The sequence below is a fragment of the Cucurbita pepo genome, chromosome LG02 (assembly GCF_002806865.2).
Source record: "Cucurbita pepo subsp. pepo cultivar mu-cu-16 chromosome LG02, ASM280686v2, whole genome shotgun sequence".
Taxonomy (NCBI): domain Eukaryota; kingdom Viridiplantae; phylum Streptophyta; class Magnoliopsida; order Cucurbitales; family Cucurbitaceae; genus Cucurbita; species Cucurbita pepo.
Window position 1 is genome coordinate 2677141 of NC_036639.1, and position 17747 is coordinate 2694887.

Here is a 17747-nt window from a genome sequence, read left to right on the forward strand (position 1 = left end):
TACTAATTGTTGAGGATTATTGGAAGTGAGTCCCATATTGGTTAATTTAGTGGAAGATTATGAGTTTATAAGTGAGGAATACTATCTCCATTGGTATGAGACCTTTTGGGGAAGCCTAAAGCAAAGCCATAAGAGCTTATACTTAAAGTGGACAGTATCATACTATTATGTAGAGTTTGATTCGTAATTGTAAGAGTATTTTTTAAGAATTTAAAAAATTTAAGAGTATTGTTAAAATTTTAGGAAAAGTATATATAAATAAAAATGAAAAGAATATTGCGGTTCTTTAATCAACTGTTATTTAGGATAATATTATAAATAATTAATGATAATTTCAAATATTTTTTAGTCGTATTCAAAAGGAAGTGATGGTCGAATAAATCCTCTCTCTTCAATGAACTTTGTGTCAATCTTTGATCCACTTGGTCCTTGGTTATAATTTTTGACATATTTGTAAATTTTTAGATCATATTGTGTACACTTAACTATGGTTAAGAAACAACTCTCCGATGTAGATATTAAATCCTAAATATTACTATGACTCTTCGGATGTGTCCTCAACAATTAGGAGGTTGTTCGGTCTCTACTTCTGGAGGTCAAAGTACTTGATCGATGGAATCCAAAACAAAAAAGGTTGTTTGTGCCCCAACCCGATTTAACATTTGGTTATGAGTCACGTAGCCATGGCTCAAGCATGAAAGTAATGTTTCGTTCCCCTCTTCAACCGATGTGGAATCTAACAATCCACCTCATTAGAGGTCCAGACCTCGCTGGCATACCACCGGTGCCTGACTTTTTGTAACAGCCCAAGCCCACCGCTAGCAGATATTATCCTCTTTATTCCTTTCGCGCTTCCCCTCAAGATTTTAAAATGCGTATGTTGTAGAGAAGTTTCCACACCCTTATAAAGAATGTTTCGTTCCCCTCTCCAACCAACGTGGGATCTCACAATCCACCCCCTTGGGGGCCCAATGTTCTCGCTGGCACACCACCCGGTGTCTAGCTCTAATACTATTTGTAACCGCTCAAGCCCAAGCTCACCACTAGCATATAGTGTCCTCTTAAGTTTTTTTTTTTTCCCTTTCGAGCTTTTCCTCAAGGGTTTAAGATTTAAAACGCATTTGTTAAGAAGAGGTTTTCACATCCTTATAAAGAAGGCTCATCTCTAACCAATGTAAAATCTCACACAATAACTCAAGGTTACCAACAGAAGAACATAAAAGAATTATTTACCAAATGAAAGACAGGTCCTCTACTTTGAGAGACGAATCCCCTCGATAAACCGATGCGCTATTTTAACGACCCAGATCCACCGCTAGTAGATATTGTCTTTTTTGGGTTTTCCCTTTCGGGCTTCCCCTCAAGGCTTTAAAACGTGTCTACTAGGGGAAGGTTTCCACACCCTTATAAAGGGTGATTTGTTCTCTTCCCCAACCAATGTGGGATATCACAGCTATAATGAGCTAACCGATAGATACATATGAAAGAAGAACGTTAATGCGAGGTAAAATAAGAATTATAAATAGAATACTTAATAGGGTTACAATGTTTTGACAATTCCTTTTGTAATAACAGAACAGAGAAAAAACCAATGCTTGAACTAAGTAAAGGAAGTAATTAGAAATAAATACCTGCATAATGTATCCAGAAACTAGGGCTGCTACCATCGTTGGAGTGCCTTAATATCAGAATCAGCCAACCCAAGCTGCCAGGCCTTTTAAGGTCACAGGTATGATCACTTCACCACCAGGCTTCAAAGGAAGAGCAGATTTTATAAAATGGCTGATCACCTTAGGTACGGCAGGATCGGACCGCGAATGACTGATGGTAACCTCTCCGCTGCATTTGAAAGTGCACTTGTCAAACCATTTTGTGAGATCCCATGTCGGTTGGAAAGGGGAATACAACATTCCTTAAAATAGTGTGGAAACCTCTCCCTAACAGACGCATTTTAAAGCTTTGAAAGGAAGCCGTTGAAGGAAAAGCACAATGCCGTGGACTTGGGCTGTTACAAATGGTATCAAAACTAGACACCAGGCAGTGTGCCAATGAGAACGCTGGCCCCTAAGGAGGTGGATTGTGAGATCCCACATCGGTTGGAGAGGGGAATAAAATGTGTGTAGAAATCTCTTCCTATTAGACGCGTTCTAAGACCTTGAGGGGAAGCCCTCTTTCCAGCATACGCATTTTAAGACCTCGATGGAAAGCCTGGAAAGAAAGCATTCCTAGCAGACGCATTTCAAGTCCTTACGGGGAAGCACTTGAAGAGAAAGTCTAAGGAAGACAATATACGCTAGTAGTGGGCTTGAGTTGTTACAAATGATATCAGATCCCAGATACTTGAGGGGAAGCCCTTTAAGGGAAAACCCAAAAGGATAACCACAACCCTCCACAATGGAATGATATTATCCACTTTGAGTATAAGCTCTCGTGACTTTACTTTCGGTTTTTCCAAAAAGCCTGTATTCCTCACTTATAAACTCATGATCATGGGACTCCCTCCCAACGATCTCCAACAGAAGCTAGGCTTCAAAGGGGTGGATTGTGATATCTCACGAAGGAACGAGACATTTTTCACAGGCCTGAAAACCTCTTCCTAGCATAAACGTTTTAAAAACTTTAAGGGAAGTCTCAAATGGAAAGCTCAAAAACACTATCTACTTGCTAGCAGTAGGGTTAGGTTTGATAAATAAATTAAAAAAAAAAAAAAGCTATTCGAACTATATGAATTGAAACCAGAAATCACCAAAGAAATTCATCAAATGAAATTACTACGTAACTTGAATTCTCTGCATTCCCAAAACAATGTTGTATATTGGAGGGTGGGGAACAAAGAAATGCTACTGAGAAGAAAGTACCAGTAACGCAGAAGCATCCGTTGGTACCGCAGAAGCATAAACCAAACTTATGGCCGAAAGTGGAATCCATTGGTACCGCAGAAGCATCGACCAGTAGTCCCGCAGTAGATTCATCGGAAACGAACCGATCGGCCGCACCGCCACTCTGATCATGGAGCTCGTTTCGATGCTCACATCGGGCTTCCATGGCGGGATCTGGAAATGACCGTCAAGGGCAACGCCACGAAGACAATGTAAGAGACGAATTGAATTAGTTCAACGCCATTGAAAACTGGAATCGAACGAGGAAAAAGTAGAAGATGAAAATTCGAACGAGTGAAGACTATCAAGATTTAGGCGTGATTATTGTTGTACAGTGAAGAGCTCTGTTTGGTTTCGGGTTTATACTGTTCCGTCCAAGTTTAGTTATTATCCATTGGACACAAAAAAATTTATTTATTTCAATTGAATTTTTTAAAAAATAATACCGAACACAAAATTTAAATTTGAGATTTTTTTATATATATAATTATTATTTTTTAATTTAGGAAAATATATTAAACACAATATTAAAAAATAAAATTGAAGTCTACGCCCAATTTAATATTTTTTTTTTTAGTTTTTCTGTTTTTTAAACGAAACTTATATATATTTAATAAATATTTTAAGTTTAAAAAAAAAAAAAGATACGAATTTTAAATAAAATAATAAAAAGAGAAAAAAGAGAGTATAATTAAGAGTAAATAGATTTGTTAGAAAAATAAATATAATTAAGAAAAGTAACCGTAATAAAAAATTTAGAGAATTATTATTTTCTATTTATTTTGGAAAAATAAAAAAAATAAAAAAAAGGAGTGAAATTTAAAACCCTATTTTTTAATTTACAATAATAATAATAATAATAATTGATTATCAAAATAATTTGACGTAATAAAAATTGTTTGCAATAACAAACTTCAATACTGGCAGAGAATTTGTAAATCCGGAGCGTGCATATAAATATTCGGACCGGGTAGATCCGTTTGGAAGTGGTTACCTCTCCACCCGACGACGCGACCGATACTTTGAATACCTCTCCGCCGCGCCGGATAATAGATACGGCGGAACGAACTTGCAACCGCCGGTGGGCAACGGAGAATAATCAGATTAGTATATAGTGATCTTAAGGTTACAGCGGTGGATAGTCATTTCAATGGAGAAGGCCGATGATCACTGTTTATCGAAGCTTCAACTCACCGAGCGTTCTGATGCTCGTCCTTCTGTGCTTCGGCTCCGTGAAATACTTGCGGCTTGCGCCAAGGTAAGCCCTAGAAGTTCCAGTTTGATAATCTGTTTGCTCAAACTCCATTTCCCCCCGATTTAATGCTTGTTTGCTACTCCATTCAACTAAGTGATAACAGGGACCTTATTTTCAATTAGGGATTGAAAGTGGATAGTTGTAGAATTGTCATTTTGAAGATTTTTTATATGAACCTGCAAGGAAAATAAACATTCTGTAGTTTAAAGTGATGATAGTATTGTTTTAAGGCGCAAGGATTATGTGTTTTTTATTCCTTGACAATGGCCGGAATTTAACAATCTGATTGTCTATTTCAAGTCAATTGAAAACGGAGACACTCGTCAATCTGAAGCCATGGTATCTGAGCTGGTGAATTGCCTTGATTCTATTTCAGAGGCTGCTGAAACAGAATTGGACAATGGAGATTCAGAGAGCCATGTCTTTGAAGTCCTCAATGAGATTTATCAATTTATATCTTCTCCTTTATTAGATCAGGTTTTGTTCTTTTGTTTGTTTGTTTTTGTAAGTTCGTCTTGATATCTTCGACATTCTATGTTGTATGGTTTTTTTGCTTAGCTGACACTTCTTCTCACAAATGTTGCAGGGAACTATTGACACTCTTTCATTTGATCTCCCAAAGGCAGTTTCCAAGTTCGTAGGGGTAGGCGGATGTCTGGAGATCCTTGATAATATTATTGATAGGTTCGTTACGATGTGTAGTCCGCGGGATATGCTGTCGATTCTTTGCGAGGTACTTCAGTAATCGTTTCCTCATAGACTTAACTGGGTAGTTCATTTGCTATTACAATACGATTAGGCATGCAGTTCTAAGTTCATTTCGAACTTGTTCTTGCTTAATATGGTGGATTATTTCTATATTTTACTTCTTCAATGACAATCATTGCTATTGCAATTGCATCAGGCTTTAGATTTCCAGATGACCAAGGGAACCAATTCCATTGCCCCTTTTTTAAGCGGGCTCTCAAAAGGTAATTACTAAATAAAAAGTATCTTTGTGGGGAGGGTGGTTGGATTGCTTGGTTTGATGGACATCCCCATCCTTGGGTCATCTAGTTAGTTTTTGCTTCTCTCCTTTTTCGGTTTCCAGTGATTCGTTCCATTCAGAGGCGTCATTTTGAGCAAATAAAAGTAGTAGTTCCTGTTGTCCTCAATGCACTTAAAGCAGTAGATTTTGAAACATGTGATGAGGATGTGAAATGTGACACTTTGTACGACAGAGCGATGGACATTGCCAATTCCATCCAGTCGGTTTGTGTAAAGTTGGTACGTGGTGTATCGATGTGATATAGTTTTTTTCTTTTAAGGATTTGCCTGATGGCCATTCCTGAGGATCTTCCAATTTATGATACAGGATGGCAAAGTACACGAAAAGCTCCAATCTCTGCTCGGTCTTTATGCATTGCAAATCATGGTATTTTGCCTATTCAAATAAAATTTTGCTGACTCGTTCATAATACCGCGCTTTCTTACCCTGGGTTTCTGCTGAACACAGCTGTTTTTTTCTGCCTCTCTCAAATGCCCAATGCATAATTGTAATGCAGGCTCTCTTTTCAGTTAGCACGAGCCATGAAGTTTCGAGCTGTCTTCCTTTTGTTTCAAAGTTGTCGTGTTTTCTTCCATTCTGTGGGTTGTCATATGTTGGTCTCATCACTGGATCTGATATTGACAAAATTTCCAACATTATTGGAGGTAACCCCTGTTGCTTTTCTAGTCAAGTTTATATTTTCCTTAATCCACTTATCACCCCTTGTTCATTTTTTCATACTTTAGAGGATGAAGATGATTATACTGCTTGTTTTCCCTACATCAAGCACGGTGCATGTCTTTCAGGTTCGTGTTCATTTAGTTTCAAAGAAGACCCTGCACGCTTAATCGATAGGTTTTAAATCGTTGCCTTCTTTTTTGTTTCCCATCTTTTTTCTTTTGCTCTATTCATGCAGTTCTTTGGGGATATCTTTCTGAAGAGGTTGCTCAGGCTGCAGAAGAAAAAATTAGTGATCTTAAAGATGAGCTAGCAACCAAACAAACTGAAAGATGGAAAGCTATAGGCATGTTCAGGCACATACTCTCTTTTTCGGGTCTGTCTTGGAAATTAAAGAAAGTTGCTATTGACTTCTTGCTTAGCATTAATGGCTCTGAAAGTTTTGATGACGATAGAAGTGACTACATATCGTATATGCCGAGTATTTTTGCTGCTTTGCAGGTAGTATCTCGTGTTCTTCGGATTCGCATTTTTTGAATTTCTATGGATTGTGTTGGGTTCTGAAGATTGTCTAAACTCTTTGTTGGTCAAGTTACATTTCAGGCAGTTCAGATAATTATCATGTATGCACCAGATACAATACTAAGGAAGAATGCATTTGATTTATTTAAAAAGGTGAGTTTCTTATGTCTGATTTCTCTCAAAGCAAAGGTTAATAGCTTAATGTTTTTTACACACTGCGATTCTTCTATGTCGATATCAACTGATTTACGTCGAGTTCCATAACCAGTTACTTGCTGACATCCCATGTTCCGAAAGGTTCGACATGTTAAGAGCTCTGATTGTGAATAGCGACTCTCCCTCTATGGTAAACCTGATCAAAGCCTCCCTTTTTCGATTAATTGTTAATACTCATCCAGGCTCTAGCAACATCTCTGACCTTATGGTTAAAAATTGTAATAGGTTGCACTTCTTTTGGATCTTGTCAAAGGAGAAATGCACGTGGAGCTTTGCCGAAAAAGAGTTGCGACGGACGTTCAGCAAGTCGATTCAGAAGCATGTCCAAAACCATCGTTTTGGACTGCAGGTATTCTCGAATTGGTGGAGCAGGTTTTGCGACCTCCAAAAGGGGGTCCTCCAGTGCTTCCAGAGCAGAGTGATGCGGTATTTAACAACTAAATAACAAAAACTTTCTTACCCTTTCATATTATTGTCTATATATTGACCTCTTTTCACTTTCTAAACCCATATCTCCCTGTGATTTATTGTCGTTTTTCGCTAGTCGTGCCCGTGTTCATTAGTTCTTCCCATCTTCAAGTAAATACATATTGGAAGTCTATCACTAATACAACTGTTACATCTGAGTTTATATGTATATAGTGATGTTCATATGCTTAGAAATTACAGGCAAAGTATTTAATGCAAAATGAAAAAAGGAAATTACATAGGGCTTTACATCCTCCGGGTGTTAAGTATTTGAATTCTGGGCTAGATATTACAAATTATTACTTCGTCTTCTTCATGTTGGTTCTATAATATATTCGATTAAGAACTTTTCGTGTGTTACAGGTTCTTTCGGCTCTCAATCTATACCGATACGTGCTGATAACAGAGGCAACAGGTACCACTGCTGAAAGTTAAATATTAGTGTCTTGGTATATAGCATTTTGCATCAAAATTGTTGCTGAAGAATTTAGAAATTGTCCTTTGGCATGTACTTTTCATCTTACCTGAGGCATATAAAGGGCTGGCCAAACTGAAACTTTTTTGAACTTATGGAACAGGAAGCACAAACCATACTGGAGTGTTATTGAAAAGCAATCTGCAGAAGTCCTATAACGAATGGCTTCTACCTCTCCGGACCCTTGTAACGGGCATCATGTCGGAGAACAAGACCGACTACGATCGAATTGCCGTGGACATGGAGTGTGCACTCAACCCAGTAGAGCTTGTATTATATCGTTGCATCGAGCTTGTTGAAGAGAAGTTGAGATGAATCTTTGTTGAAGAGAACTTCATGTCCCGAGTTGAGACGAATCTTTGTTAAAAGAACTTCATGTCCCGAGTCAAGACGAATCTTTGTTAAAAGAACTTCATGTCCCGAGTCGAGACGAATCTTTGTTAAAAGAACTTCATGTCCCGAGTCGTGATGAATCTTTGTCATGTCCCGAGTCGTGATGAATCTTTGTCATGTCCCGAGTCGAGATGAATCTTTGTCATGTCCCGAGTCGAGATGAATCTTTGTCATGTCCCGAGTCGAGATGAATCTTTGTAATGTCCCGAATCGAGATGAATCTTTGTTGAAGAAAACCTCATGTCCCAAGTCGAGACGAATCTTTGTTAAAAGAACTTCATGTCCCTGAGTCGAGACGAATCTTTGTTAAAAGAACTTCATGTCCCTGAGTCGAGACGAATCTTTATTAAAAGAACTTCATATCCCGGAGTCGTGATGAATCTTTGTTGAAGAGAACTTCTCATCCCAAGTCGAGATGAAAATGTCAAACGTCTTCATTTCTACCCTAGATACTTTATATTTCAGAGTCGATTTTCCAGTTTTGAAACGCCTTATATTTTAATTCAACCTTGTGCACTAAATAAATCCTTGGCATTATTAAGGCACTTTTGTGTGAACATCAGGAGAAAGAAAGCATAAACAAAAAGAAGGCGCAGTAAAAAGTGGAAATGCCCAAAAACAAAGCCTTATAACAAAGTAGTTGAGACAAACAAATTCAGTGACTGTGTACCTATATAGAACGCTACAACGAATGAATAAAACCTACACCATTGTAGAGGGAGGGATTCAACAATGGGTTTAACCCAAAGGATTACAGCCTTCAAAAAAGAAAAATTATAGAACGTAGGAATCAACAAATGTTAAACCAATATTAATAACAGTGTCTGCTTAGGCCTTGTACAAGATATAGCAAACTTTTTTGCCATCATCAAATAATTGCTTCAACCATGTCAACATATTAGAAAGAGAGACATAATCGATGTATTTTTGTCACCTTGGTCAATCCTCTGAGGGTGTCATATTCAAATCCGGTAAGAAAAAGACACAATCGTCTTCGGTCGATGATTTGCTTTTCGTCTGCGATTGAGCCTCGAACCTCCCCGAACCTGCCCCGGTGAGTGGCAGCAATGTTGGAGGAATTGCTTCAATGTTAGAGCTTTCCCTTTGATGGGTTAGTGTGGATGAAGAGTCCTCTTGCATCATCATCATCATCATCTTGGAGTTTGTATTGAATTTTTCTGCGTATTTCATGTTGAAATCCACCTGTTCGTTCATAAAGTAAAAGCAAACAAGCAAGAGATTGTTTTAGAGATTGCTTAGTTTGATAAGTTAGTGCTTTAGGTGAAGGGAAATTCGAGAATCTTTTCTGTTCAATCTTTTTGAAACTTTACAAAGGCAAAAAGACAGTATAGTTCAGATGTTCATGGAAAAAGAAAGCAGACAATTACTTACCTTCATTTTCTTCAAACTCTCATTCTTGGCTCTTTGTTCTTCGAAGGTAGCTCTTAGATTGGCAAGTTCCTGTTCAAAAAGTAAGTTAGGTCATCAAAATCACGAACAAGATAAGGCAATGTTAGCTGAACACTAGTCTCCACAATAGTATGATATTGTCTACTCCGAGCATAAACTCACTCTCATAGCTTTGCTTTAGGCTTTCCCAAAATGCCTCATATCAATGGAGATAATGTTCATTGATTATAAACCTATGATCATTCCCTAAATTAGCCAACGTGGGACTTTTCATCTACGTTAGATTCAATATATATATTAAAGAAAAAGGCTAAAAAGACCAGGAATATATAAAAGAAATTACAACTTTAAAGTTGTTGTTCTACCAATTTTCAAAAAAGAAAAAAGGTTGTTGTTCTACCCATAAAAACAATATTAAAATTATACCTTTTTTAGATGAATTTTCTCATTCAAAAGCACGCTCTCCTCTTCTTTAAGTTCAGCAAATGTCTGAAAAACAAACAACAAGAGTATTTCATCATTAAACAACACTAAAACAAGCTTCGTTACAATTAGTGGTTGAACCAACCATGCATTCTTCAAGAACAATGCAAGCCAACAACTCATCTAACGTCGGCAACAAACAAATGCTTGACTCATACAGCCACACCCCAACAAACCCATTATCTGTTTTCAACAACATTCTTTAAGAAATTACCTTCTTTCGTCTTAATCTCTTTGTTGCAGTACCAGCCCCGGATTCATTTGCAGCAGCACCCTGAAAACACCAAATCCAAACACATATAAACTAAGTTCAAGTCAACTCCAAGCTCATAAATAAGGATCAAAAGTCAACTCTAAACCCATTAATAAGAATCAGAATCATAAACAAATAACATAAAGTTTAATTCAAGTCTAAACCCATTAACGAGAATCAAGATTAGAAAACAAAAATCCAAACAAATTGACAAGAATGATTTACTAACACCAAGTTTGAAGGTAGAACTAGCAGTCAAGGCAAATGAGATGAAGTCCACATCATGAATTCCACATGGACTAAGCCCATTTCTCTTTCCACAAAAAATATCACCCAATTTTGCATTTACCAGAATCGCACGCCACATCATGAATTCCACGTGGTCACTTTAAGACTTCGTTGCGACCACACCCACACCGGCTCCTGTTTTGTATTCCCACCCCGCGTGACTCGGTCACGTGGATCTTCCTTTATCCTATTCCCATCCTCTCTAATGGCCCAACAACTTAAACAACAATTCCATTATTTTATTGTTCTTCTTCCAACCATTTTCATGATGCCAATTCAAATCCATGAAAATTATAAATAATGGGTTTCCAGTAAGGGAACACTGGAACCAACCATGTACCATCGCCACACCTGATAATTACTCTTCAAACCTAACGCAGACCTCTCTTATGAACGCCTCTCCTCTTTGCCTGATCTGATTTGGGCCCTCACTTTGCAGTGTCATCCACCGTCGAATCTGGCATCCGGTTCGATCGAACCGGCTCGGGATTTGTGTGTGTGTGTGTGTGTGTGACTAGAATACCCTCGTGCTTTGTGATGAATCTTTTACGCGTCAAGGGGTAGTATGGTAAAAATTAGAAAGGACAATGGCCGTAGGGAAGTTTCCAGGAGCTTTCAATGGTCCATGAGTAAACCGTCGGCGATGGAAGAGAGTTTCTATAGGAAAGTCTCGTGTGTGACGAAATATCGACTCGGTGTACGATTCGAAAGGCTTTGGAATCTAGCGAGGGATTGGAAGGGCGTTTTGGTCAATTTGAAGAAATGAGTGAATTCGAGTCCACAGGCGATTTGAATCGAGGCGAGGAGAAAACGCGAAGTAATTTCAAGCAGCGTTCATCCGCTGACCTCGTCTCTTCACGTGAACGTGATTGGAGAATCTAGAGGTATATCGGGGATTTTTGAATTAAAAAGCAGTTTCTCAACGGTGATTCGTGAAGGTTGTCCGCCATTGATGGCGAGAACTTGAAACTGTTTGGTGAAAATACAGAGCAGTTATGGAATTGAGAGATTTGCAGTTGTGTGAGCTCTGAGAGAGGAATTTTGTTGCGTTAAGCTGTAGAAGAAAATGACGAGGAAATCAAGAGATGTTTCATGATACGGAATCAGAATCGGATTCTTGGAAAAACAAATGGCTAAACAGTCACAATACAATCTACGATGGTTCTCCGAGATAAGAATGTTTCATGAGAGAATCCACGCCGCTGAACTCCACAGCCGACACCACCGCCAAAGGAAAACCGTGATTAAGAACGCCAGCGCTAAGATTTAAGAACTCGTAGCAAAAAAAAACCGCAAAGATCGGAAAACCAGAGCGCACACAGAGTCGAGATAAGAGACGAAACTGCAAAAATCCAAAACAGAGGACACAGAATCATAAGAATAGTGAGAAAAAGTCAAGAACCTTAAATCTGGAAGCAGCGTGCGAGAGTGTAGCCGGACGGCTAGACTCCTCATAACCGTCAAGCGTAGCAGAAGGCGAACCTCCACCACTCCACGAAAGCGGCGTCGTAGGACTCCATCTGGTTGAGTCAACATCCTTATTGTTCCTCACCAAGACACCATCGCCACATCTACCAACCGTCGTCGCCGTTCTAGACCTCAGCTGCCTAATCCCCCAAGTGAACGGCACCGTCACCGGAAGCGGAGATTTGGAAGGCGACACAGCCTGCGATTGCTTCAACCGCACCAACAACTCGACCACCACTCCATCGTCGGCCATGGCCGCCGTAAGCCAGTCGTCGTTCACCATCATCAGCACAGAGAAAGAAGAAAAAAAAAGGAAATGGGGAAGAAAAGGGAATCAAACGAAATGGAAAGAAGTGGAAGANCTGCATTTCTCTTGTGCGACAATCGATAGGTAGAACAAAAACTCACAAATGATCCATTGGAAGAAAACCCAGTTACTCTTATTTGCTAGCTTTAATAGGAAAGACCTGTGTTGTAATTGAAGATATCAGAGAGAGAGAGAGAGAGAGAGAGAGAGAGAGAGAGAGAGAGAGAGAGAGAGTGGGAGAGAGAGAGGTGGCGGAGAGAGTAAAGGAGCGTATAAATATTTGGGAAATGGGATAGAGAAAAAGAGAAAGAGAAGGGGGAGTGGGGATTGTATGTGGTGGTTGTTCAGGTTTCCCTTCTTTGTTCCACTTCGTTGTCAGCTTCGGCGTGGGCCTCCCACNTTTTTTTTTTTTTTTTTTTTTTTTTTTTTTTTTTTTTTTTTTTTTTTAATTTCTTTTTTTAATTTTTTTAATTGGCTTTTGCTTTTGGATATGTGGGCCCGCTCGACGTAAAAAAAGTGACAGCTTCCATTTCTGTTTCGGGTTTCCGTAAGCGTAAACCCGGACCCTAATTTCCCATCCGCTTTTCACTCGGGTCGGGTTTTCGCCCCGAACCGTCTATTACTCGGATCCCTTTTTTATTCCAATTAATTGGAATAAGTTATTTAATGTCAAAAACCGAATTTTTAATTTTACATTTTAAATATTATTATATAAGAATAATAAATATTTTTATTTATAAAAAAAATAATAAATGCCTAACCAAATGGAGGAAACCAAATAAAACCATTTTTAAAAATTTTGTTTAATTTATTTTATTTTTGAGTCATTAGAAATTCATATTAATTCAGAGTATCATCTATATTTTTCGGGCTCTTCCATCGTTCGAGCTATCTTTCCAACTAATACTATGCTTCCCCGACACAGGCTTACCACGCTTCACACCTATGTCGTTCTCGCTAGATGGTCTTTGCTAGTAGTGTCGTCCTCCCCGAGCGCTATTTAGCATGTTATTTTACCAGCAAATAAGTTGTATTGGATAATTTTTTGATTCATGTTTGTTGTATAAAGTAATACTTTTGCGTTTAAAAGACCATAAAGCTTGTGATTTTAAGAGTCGATTTCTTCCGTAATTTTTTGATATTATGAGATATTGTAATAATTAGTTGAGTCATACTTAAATTAATATTAATAAATTTAATAAAAGTAGTCAAATTTATAATTAAATTATTAATAAAAATATTTAACTGTATATACAAAATTATTTTATAAAAAATGAATTTAATAATTTAGTATTTTTACGTTAATTTTTATAATATTTATGATGAAATTTGTAATATATGTAAAATAATAAACTAATTAGTAACTGAATACGTTTAACGAAATCATTACATCGTAAAACTAAATATTTAATTTTGATAAAAAAAAAGTTAAAGTTTAAAAATTTAAAAATACATGAATTAAATGGTTATATATTAAAGTTTATAAACAATATTATCATAAATTTGAAATTAATGGCATAATTATTATATCATAAAGAGTTCACATGTTGTACAAATACGCCAATAGTAGACTGCCACGTGTTGAGGTGGGAAGAAACGCAAGTCAGCTTGTCGTATTGAAACGAAATGGTTAGGCCAATGGGCAGTTTCCTTTTAGGGATTGGGCGCAACAATTGGGGAAAAGCCCCGCAGAAACTGCGAAATTTCATTTCCTTCCCCAAAATTCTTTCTAATTAAATTATCGTCAAATATTTCCACTTTTGTACCCCAACTGATTCCCCAAGGAGTCAACGAGGTCGATTTTTGGGGCAAAAAAATAAATAAAATTTTTAAGTTTTACCCATAAAATTTTCACATTTACTTTTTTTTCCTTTTTTTTTTAATCTCGATATATTTAAAACATAGATTTTATTTTTGGTATTAAATAATTTTTTAAATAAGAAAAAATATATAATATAATATTATGTGAAAAAAATTATTCGAGGAATTAAGTATATAATATGGTATAAATATGTTTTTCAAAAGGTTATAGAACAATAATTAAAAAGTTCGTTAAAATATATTTTAACCCCTCAACTTTCCCAAAAATAATAATTTAGTCCATAAATTTTAGATATTTATAATTTAGTCCCTCAAAATAATGAACTATTTAACTATTTTATTTCTATATTTGTTATAAAAAAAGTTACCATTTTTTTATTTTAACAATTTTGGTTACATTTTTTTATAATTTCATCGCTTAATAATAATTTTACGATTTAAACTCTTACAAAAATTTAAATTGCAGTGATTAAATTGTTATATATTAAAGTTCAACGAATAAATAGTTAAAAAAAATAGTAATTATTCCGTTGTCCGTGACCCATCATCATTCATGTCGTGTCCCATTTGAATTGGAAGGTCGATGCATTTTAATACGAGTCCCGTAACAAATAAGAAAGTATAAGGATTAAATTTCACGAACCAAAAAATTGTTATTTTAAGACTAAAATTATACTTTAAAACAAGATAGTCACGTTGTGAATAAATATTTAAGACTAGTTTTTAAAAAATTTAAATTATTTAAAATTATTTTTGGTTGAAATATTCTCTCTCTTTATGCAATTTTGTTGGTCACGGGCATCCAACCAATACATTTATGAGGATATCAATATTAGCAATTAGTATAGTAATATTTTGATTCTATTGAATTAATTGCTTAATTAAAATTAGGCAATACCATTTCAATGCATTTAAGCCTTTTTGTTTGGTTCTTAATCCAATGTGGAAAAAGAAAACGATGAATTAATGTCGAGTTGAAATAAATTGGTACCGGTCAAACATTACATAAGTAGAACAATGTCGTCTATATAAGAGAAAAAACAACATACACAACAAGAGAAACTTACACACTGGCATTATGTTTAGTGTCACAATCGCACTTTTTCGGGAGTATGTATAGCGATTGTGTAACACGGGCGCAAAGAGAATTTCAAAAGAGAGTTGAAAGCAGCGTTATAGGCTGGTAAGCAAGTGAGAGACAACAACGGCTCAGATAGCATATAACTTGAAGTATAATGAATTGACAACTAATTACATCTCCCTATAATATTTTTTTTAGCCATTTTAGGTCTGATAGTAGTAGACATGATTTTGTCAAACATCGTACACACAATATATAATAATAAAATAATACAACATAAGTTGGGTTTGACATGACACGGCATGCGACCACAGGGAACAAGTCCGGGACAAGCATGACCATGATACTTGGCACACAGGCTCAATACAATAAATGTAGTATATAAACGGTTTTATGAACTATAAATAACTTACCTTTTTCAGTTTGATGAACATAGATTCATATGACCATCGTTTTTGAATTAGGTCAAGGAGGACCAGATTGGGCAGGTTCACGCAAATCGAGAAGCTGGGCAGGTGCCCCTGATCGAGAAACTTTGATTTTGACTTAAGTTTTCGTTCTCTCTTCTATTTAGTGGCTCGATTACTTCTAGGATTTGGTATGTTCGAATTCGTGTCAAGCTATTTAGTCACCCGAACTTTGTTTTTTATTGTATTTTGTGAGTGACGTCATCATCCCCTAACCAAATAAAGACAATTATAACCTATCTTTTTTATTTATAACTATTTATAGAAATTATGTTGGGTGAAATTAATTAAAAATTTATGATATTTGCTCTTTTAAAACAAACTCTCGTAGAATCAAACACTTTCCACTGATTTTTTATTTTTTAAAAAGTCAATTAAATTATGATTGCCAAACAATAAAAGAAAATCAATTAATTAGTTTAAAACTTTTAAATAATTATAGATTATAAAATAAAATAAAAAGATTCATACAAATTTTAGTTGGTTACAGCAATTTAATATTAAAAAAAATTATATATTTTTTATCATTAAAAATTAAAATGATCAAATACTAATTTATTTAATATTACGGCTGATATAAATAATTCAGCCTAGAGTTTATTTTAATAATTCTTTTTTTGGGCTTTGACCGCTTTATCGTACTTTAAAAATAATATTAATAAATAAATATCGGCATTGTCTTTATTTGTAGAGGTTCGAGAATGTAAAATTGTGAGCATTTTTGTTTTAATTCTCATATTCTTCAACTTATTTATCCAATGTTTATTTTAGAATATTGTCATTGAAGTGAGGGATGGGAATTTGTTTGATAATGATTTATTCTCTTACTTTTATTTTGAATATTCATTTTATGATAAGTTTTTATTTATTCTCTTTTATCCTCTATTTGGAACAAAATAATATTAAATAATATTTAAGGAAACTTTTAAATTACATTTCTAAGTTAAAAGGTGATTAAAATTACAAAATTTTAAATTTAATTTGATAAATCACATCCCATTTTTATAGAATTATTGAAATTAAATTTTACATTTACAATTTGTTTGTTCGATAATACATTTTATGTTTCAGATTGTTTAATCCTATGCACTTAAATTATTTTGTTTTTGAACTTTTAAATTTATATTTATTTGGTCCTTCAATTTTGAAAAGATATTTTTTGAATTTTTATTTCCTTATCAAGACATTCGATAAACTAAAAAAAATGTCTAATAGACCCTTGAAGTTTTAATGCTGTATCCTATAAATTTGGCAGATACAAAATTAAATTTTATATTTAGCATCTCTATAAATTAAAAAAACATCTAATAAATCTAAATCAACCATTAGATGCTTTTTAAAATTTATGAACCAAACAAACATAAACAATAAATTATACATCTTATAAATTATTGTGTATAGTGAAATAATAATCATACAAAATTTAAGACATAAAATATGTTCATAGACTAATAACTAATAACATGGTTCAAATTAACAAAAATTCAAAAGTTGCTACCAAATAAATATTAAAAACAATTCTAATTTTTATTAGATAATTTATTTTCGAATTTACTTTTCAGTCATTAATCACCGTTTATTTTTTAAAATAAAATTCTATTTTAAGATCAAAATATTGAATTATTTGTTAGCAAGATTATATACTGGTCATATACATTCAAATGAAGTATGGCCCAATAAAAGCCCACCAAGAAGTCGAAGTCCATGTATTGGGCCACAAACAAGCATAGCCCAATAAGTAAATTAAATTATTAATTAGGAAAAAACATTTTTCAATTCGTACGATTACTAATGGCACCCAGGATAAGGATGCCCATTGAAATTTAATTAACTACAAGGACCAAATAAATAAAAAATTAAAAAACATAACGCTAAATAGAAATCAATCCAACTTTGGGTGAAATAATTACAATTATGAAACGGCTCTGGAAGTGTTGTCAGTTGTGTGCGCAAGTCGAACCAGCATAAGAACTCTTATTACAGCAAAATAATTTATGTTTGATAATTATTNATTGAGTGAAAATTTAGAAAAAAAAAATCAAAGAGAAAAAAATCCAAAAAAATAAGAACGAAAAAAAGAAGCTACCACTACGTGCATAAACTTATTTGCCAAATCCAATCTAATTTTTTAAAACAAGAAAAAAAAAAGTCCTTAGACGAATACTATATCAATCTAACAGGCAAAAACAAAGAATAAAAAAAAAACTAATTTCAGTTAGACTCTATCAAGGAGCCAACAAAGGATAACCCGATGAAC

General features: G+C 35.1%; 2 protein-coding genes and 1 long non-coding RNA gene across 4 annotated transcripts; 1 reads left to right on the top strand and 2 right to left on the bottom strand.

Moving 5' to 3' along the window:
- Window positions 1–1505: 1505 nt before the first annotated feature.
- On the bottom strand, window positions 1506–3215 carry LOC111788997. The gene is made up of 2 exons (XR_002814251.1): window positions 2859–3215; window positions 1506–1839 (listed from the first exon to the last, which is right to left on the bottom strand). It is a non-coding gene; the product is annotated as an uncharacterized LOC111788997 (long non-coding RNA).
- A 599-nt stretch (window positions 3216–3814) lies between these two features.
- On the top strand, window positions 3815–8342 carry LOC111789192 (aberrant root formation protein 4). 2 transcript variants are annotated; one of them, XM_023669881.1, is made up of 15 exons: window positions 3815–4137; window positions 4435–4611; window positions 4721–4867; window positions 5039–5105; window positions 5225–5400; window positions 5489–5548; window positions 5679–5826; window positions 5908–5967; window positions 6078–6340; window positions 6443–6514; window positions 6630–6707; window positions 6803–7003; window positions 7409–7460; window positions 7624–7858; window positions 7898–8342. In XM_023669881.1, exons 1-14 carry the CDS (start codon window positions 4030–4032, stop codon window positions 7833–7835), a joined length of 1821 nt encoding a protein of 606 aa, XP_023525649.1. In that variant the 5' UTR covers window positions 3815–4029; the 3' UTR covers window positions 7836–7858; window positions 7898–8342. The 2 variants fall into 2 exon arrangements, with proteins under 2 accessions (XP_023525649.1, XP_023525648.1); XM_023669880.1 differs by having other exon boundaries at window positions 7624–8342.
- Window positions 8343–8515: 173 nt separating this feature from the next.
- Window positions 8516–12169, bottom strand: LOC111787510. Its single transcript, XM_023667494.1, has 5 exons — window positions 11750–12169; window positions 10021–10080; window positions 9750–9812; window positions 9306–9374; window positions 8516–9116 (listed from the first exon to the last, which is right to left on the bottom strand). The coding sequence occupies exons 1-5, from the start codon at window positions 12098–12100 to the stop codon at window positions 8853–8855; spliced, it is 807 nt and encodes a 268-aa protein (XP_023523262.1). The 5' UTR covers window positions 12101–12169; the 3' UTR covers window positions 8516–8852.
- Between the last annotated feature and the right edge of the window lie 5578 nt (window positions 12170–17747).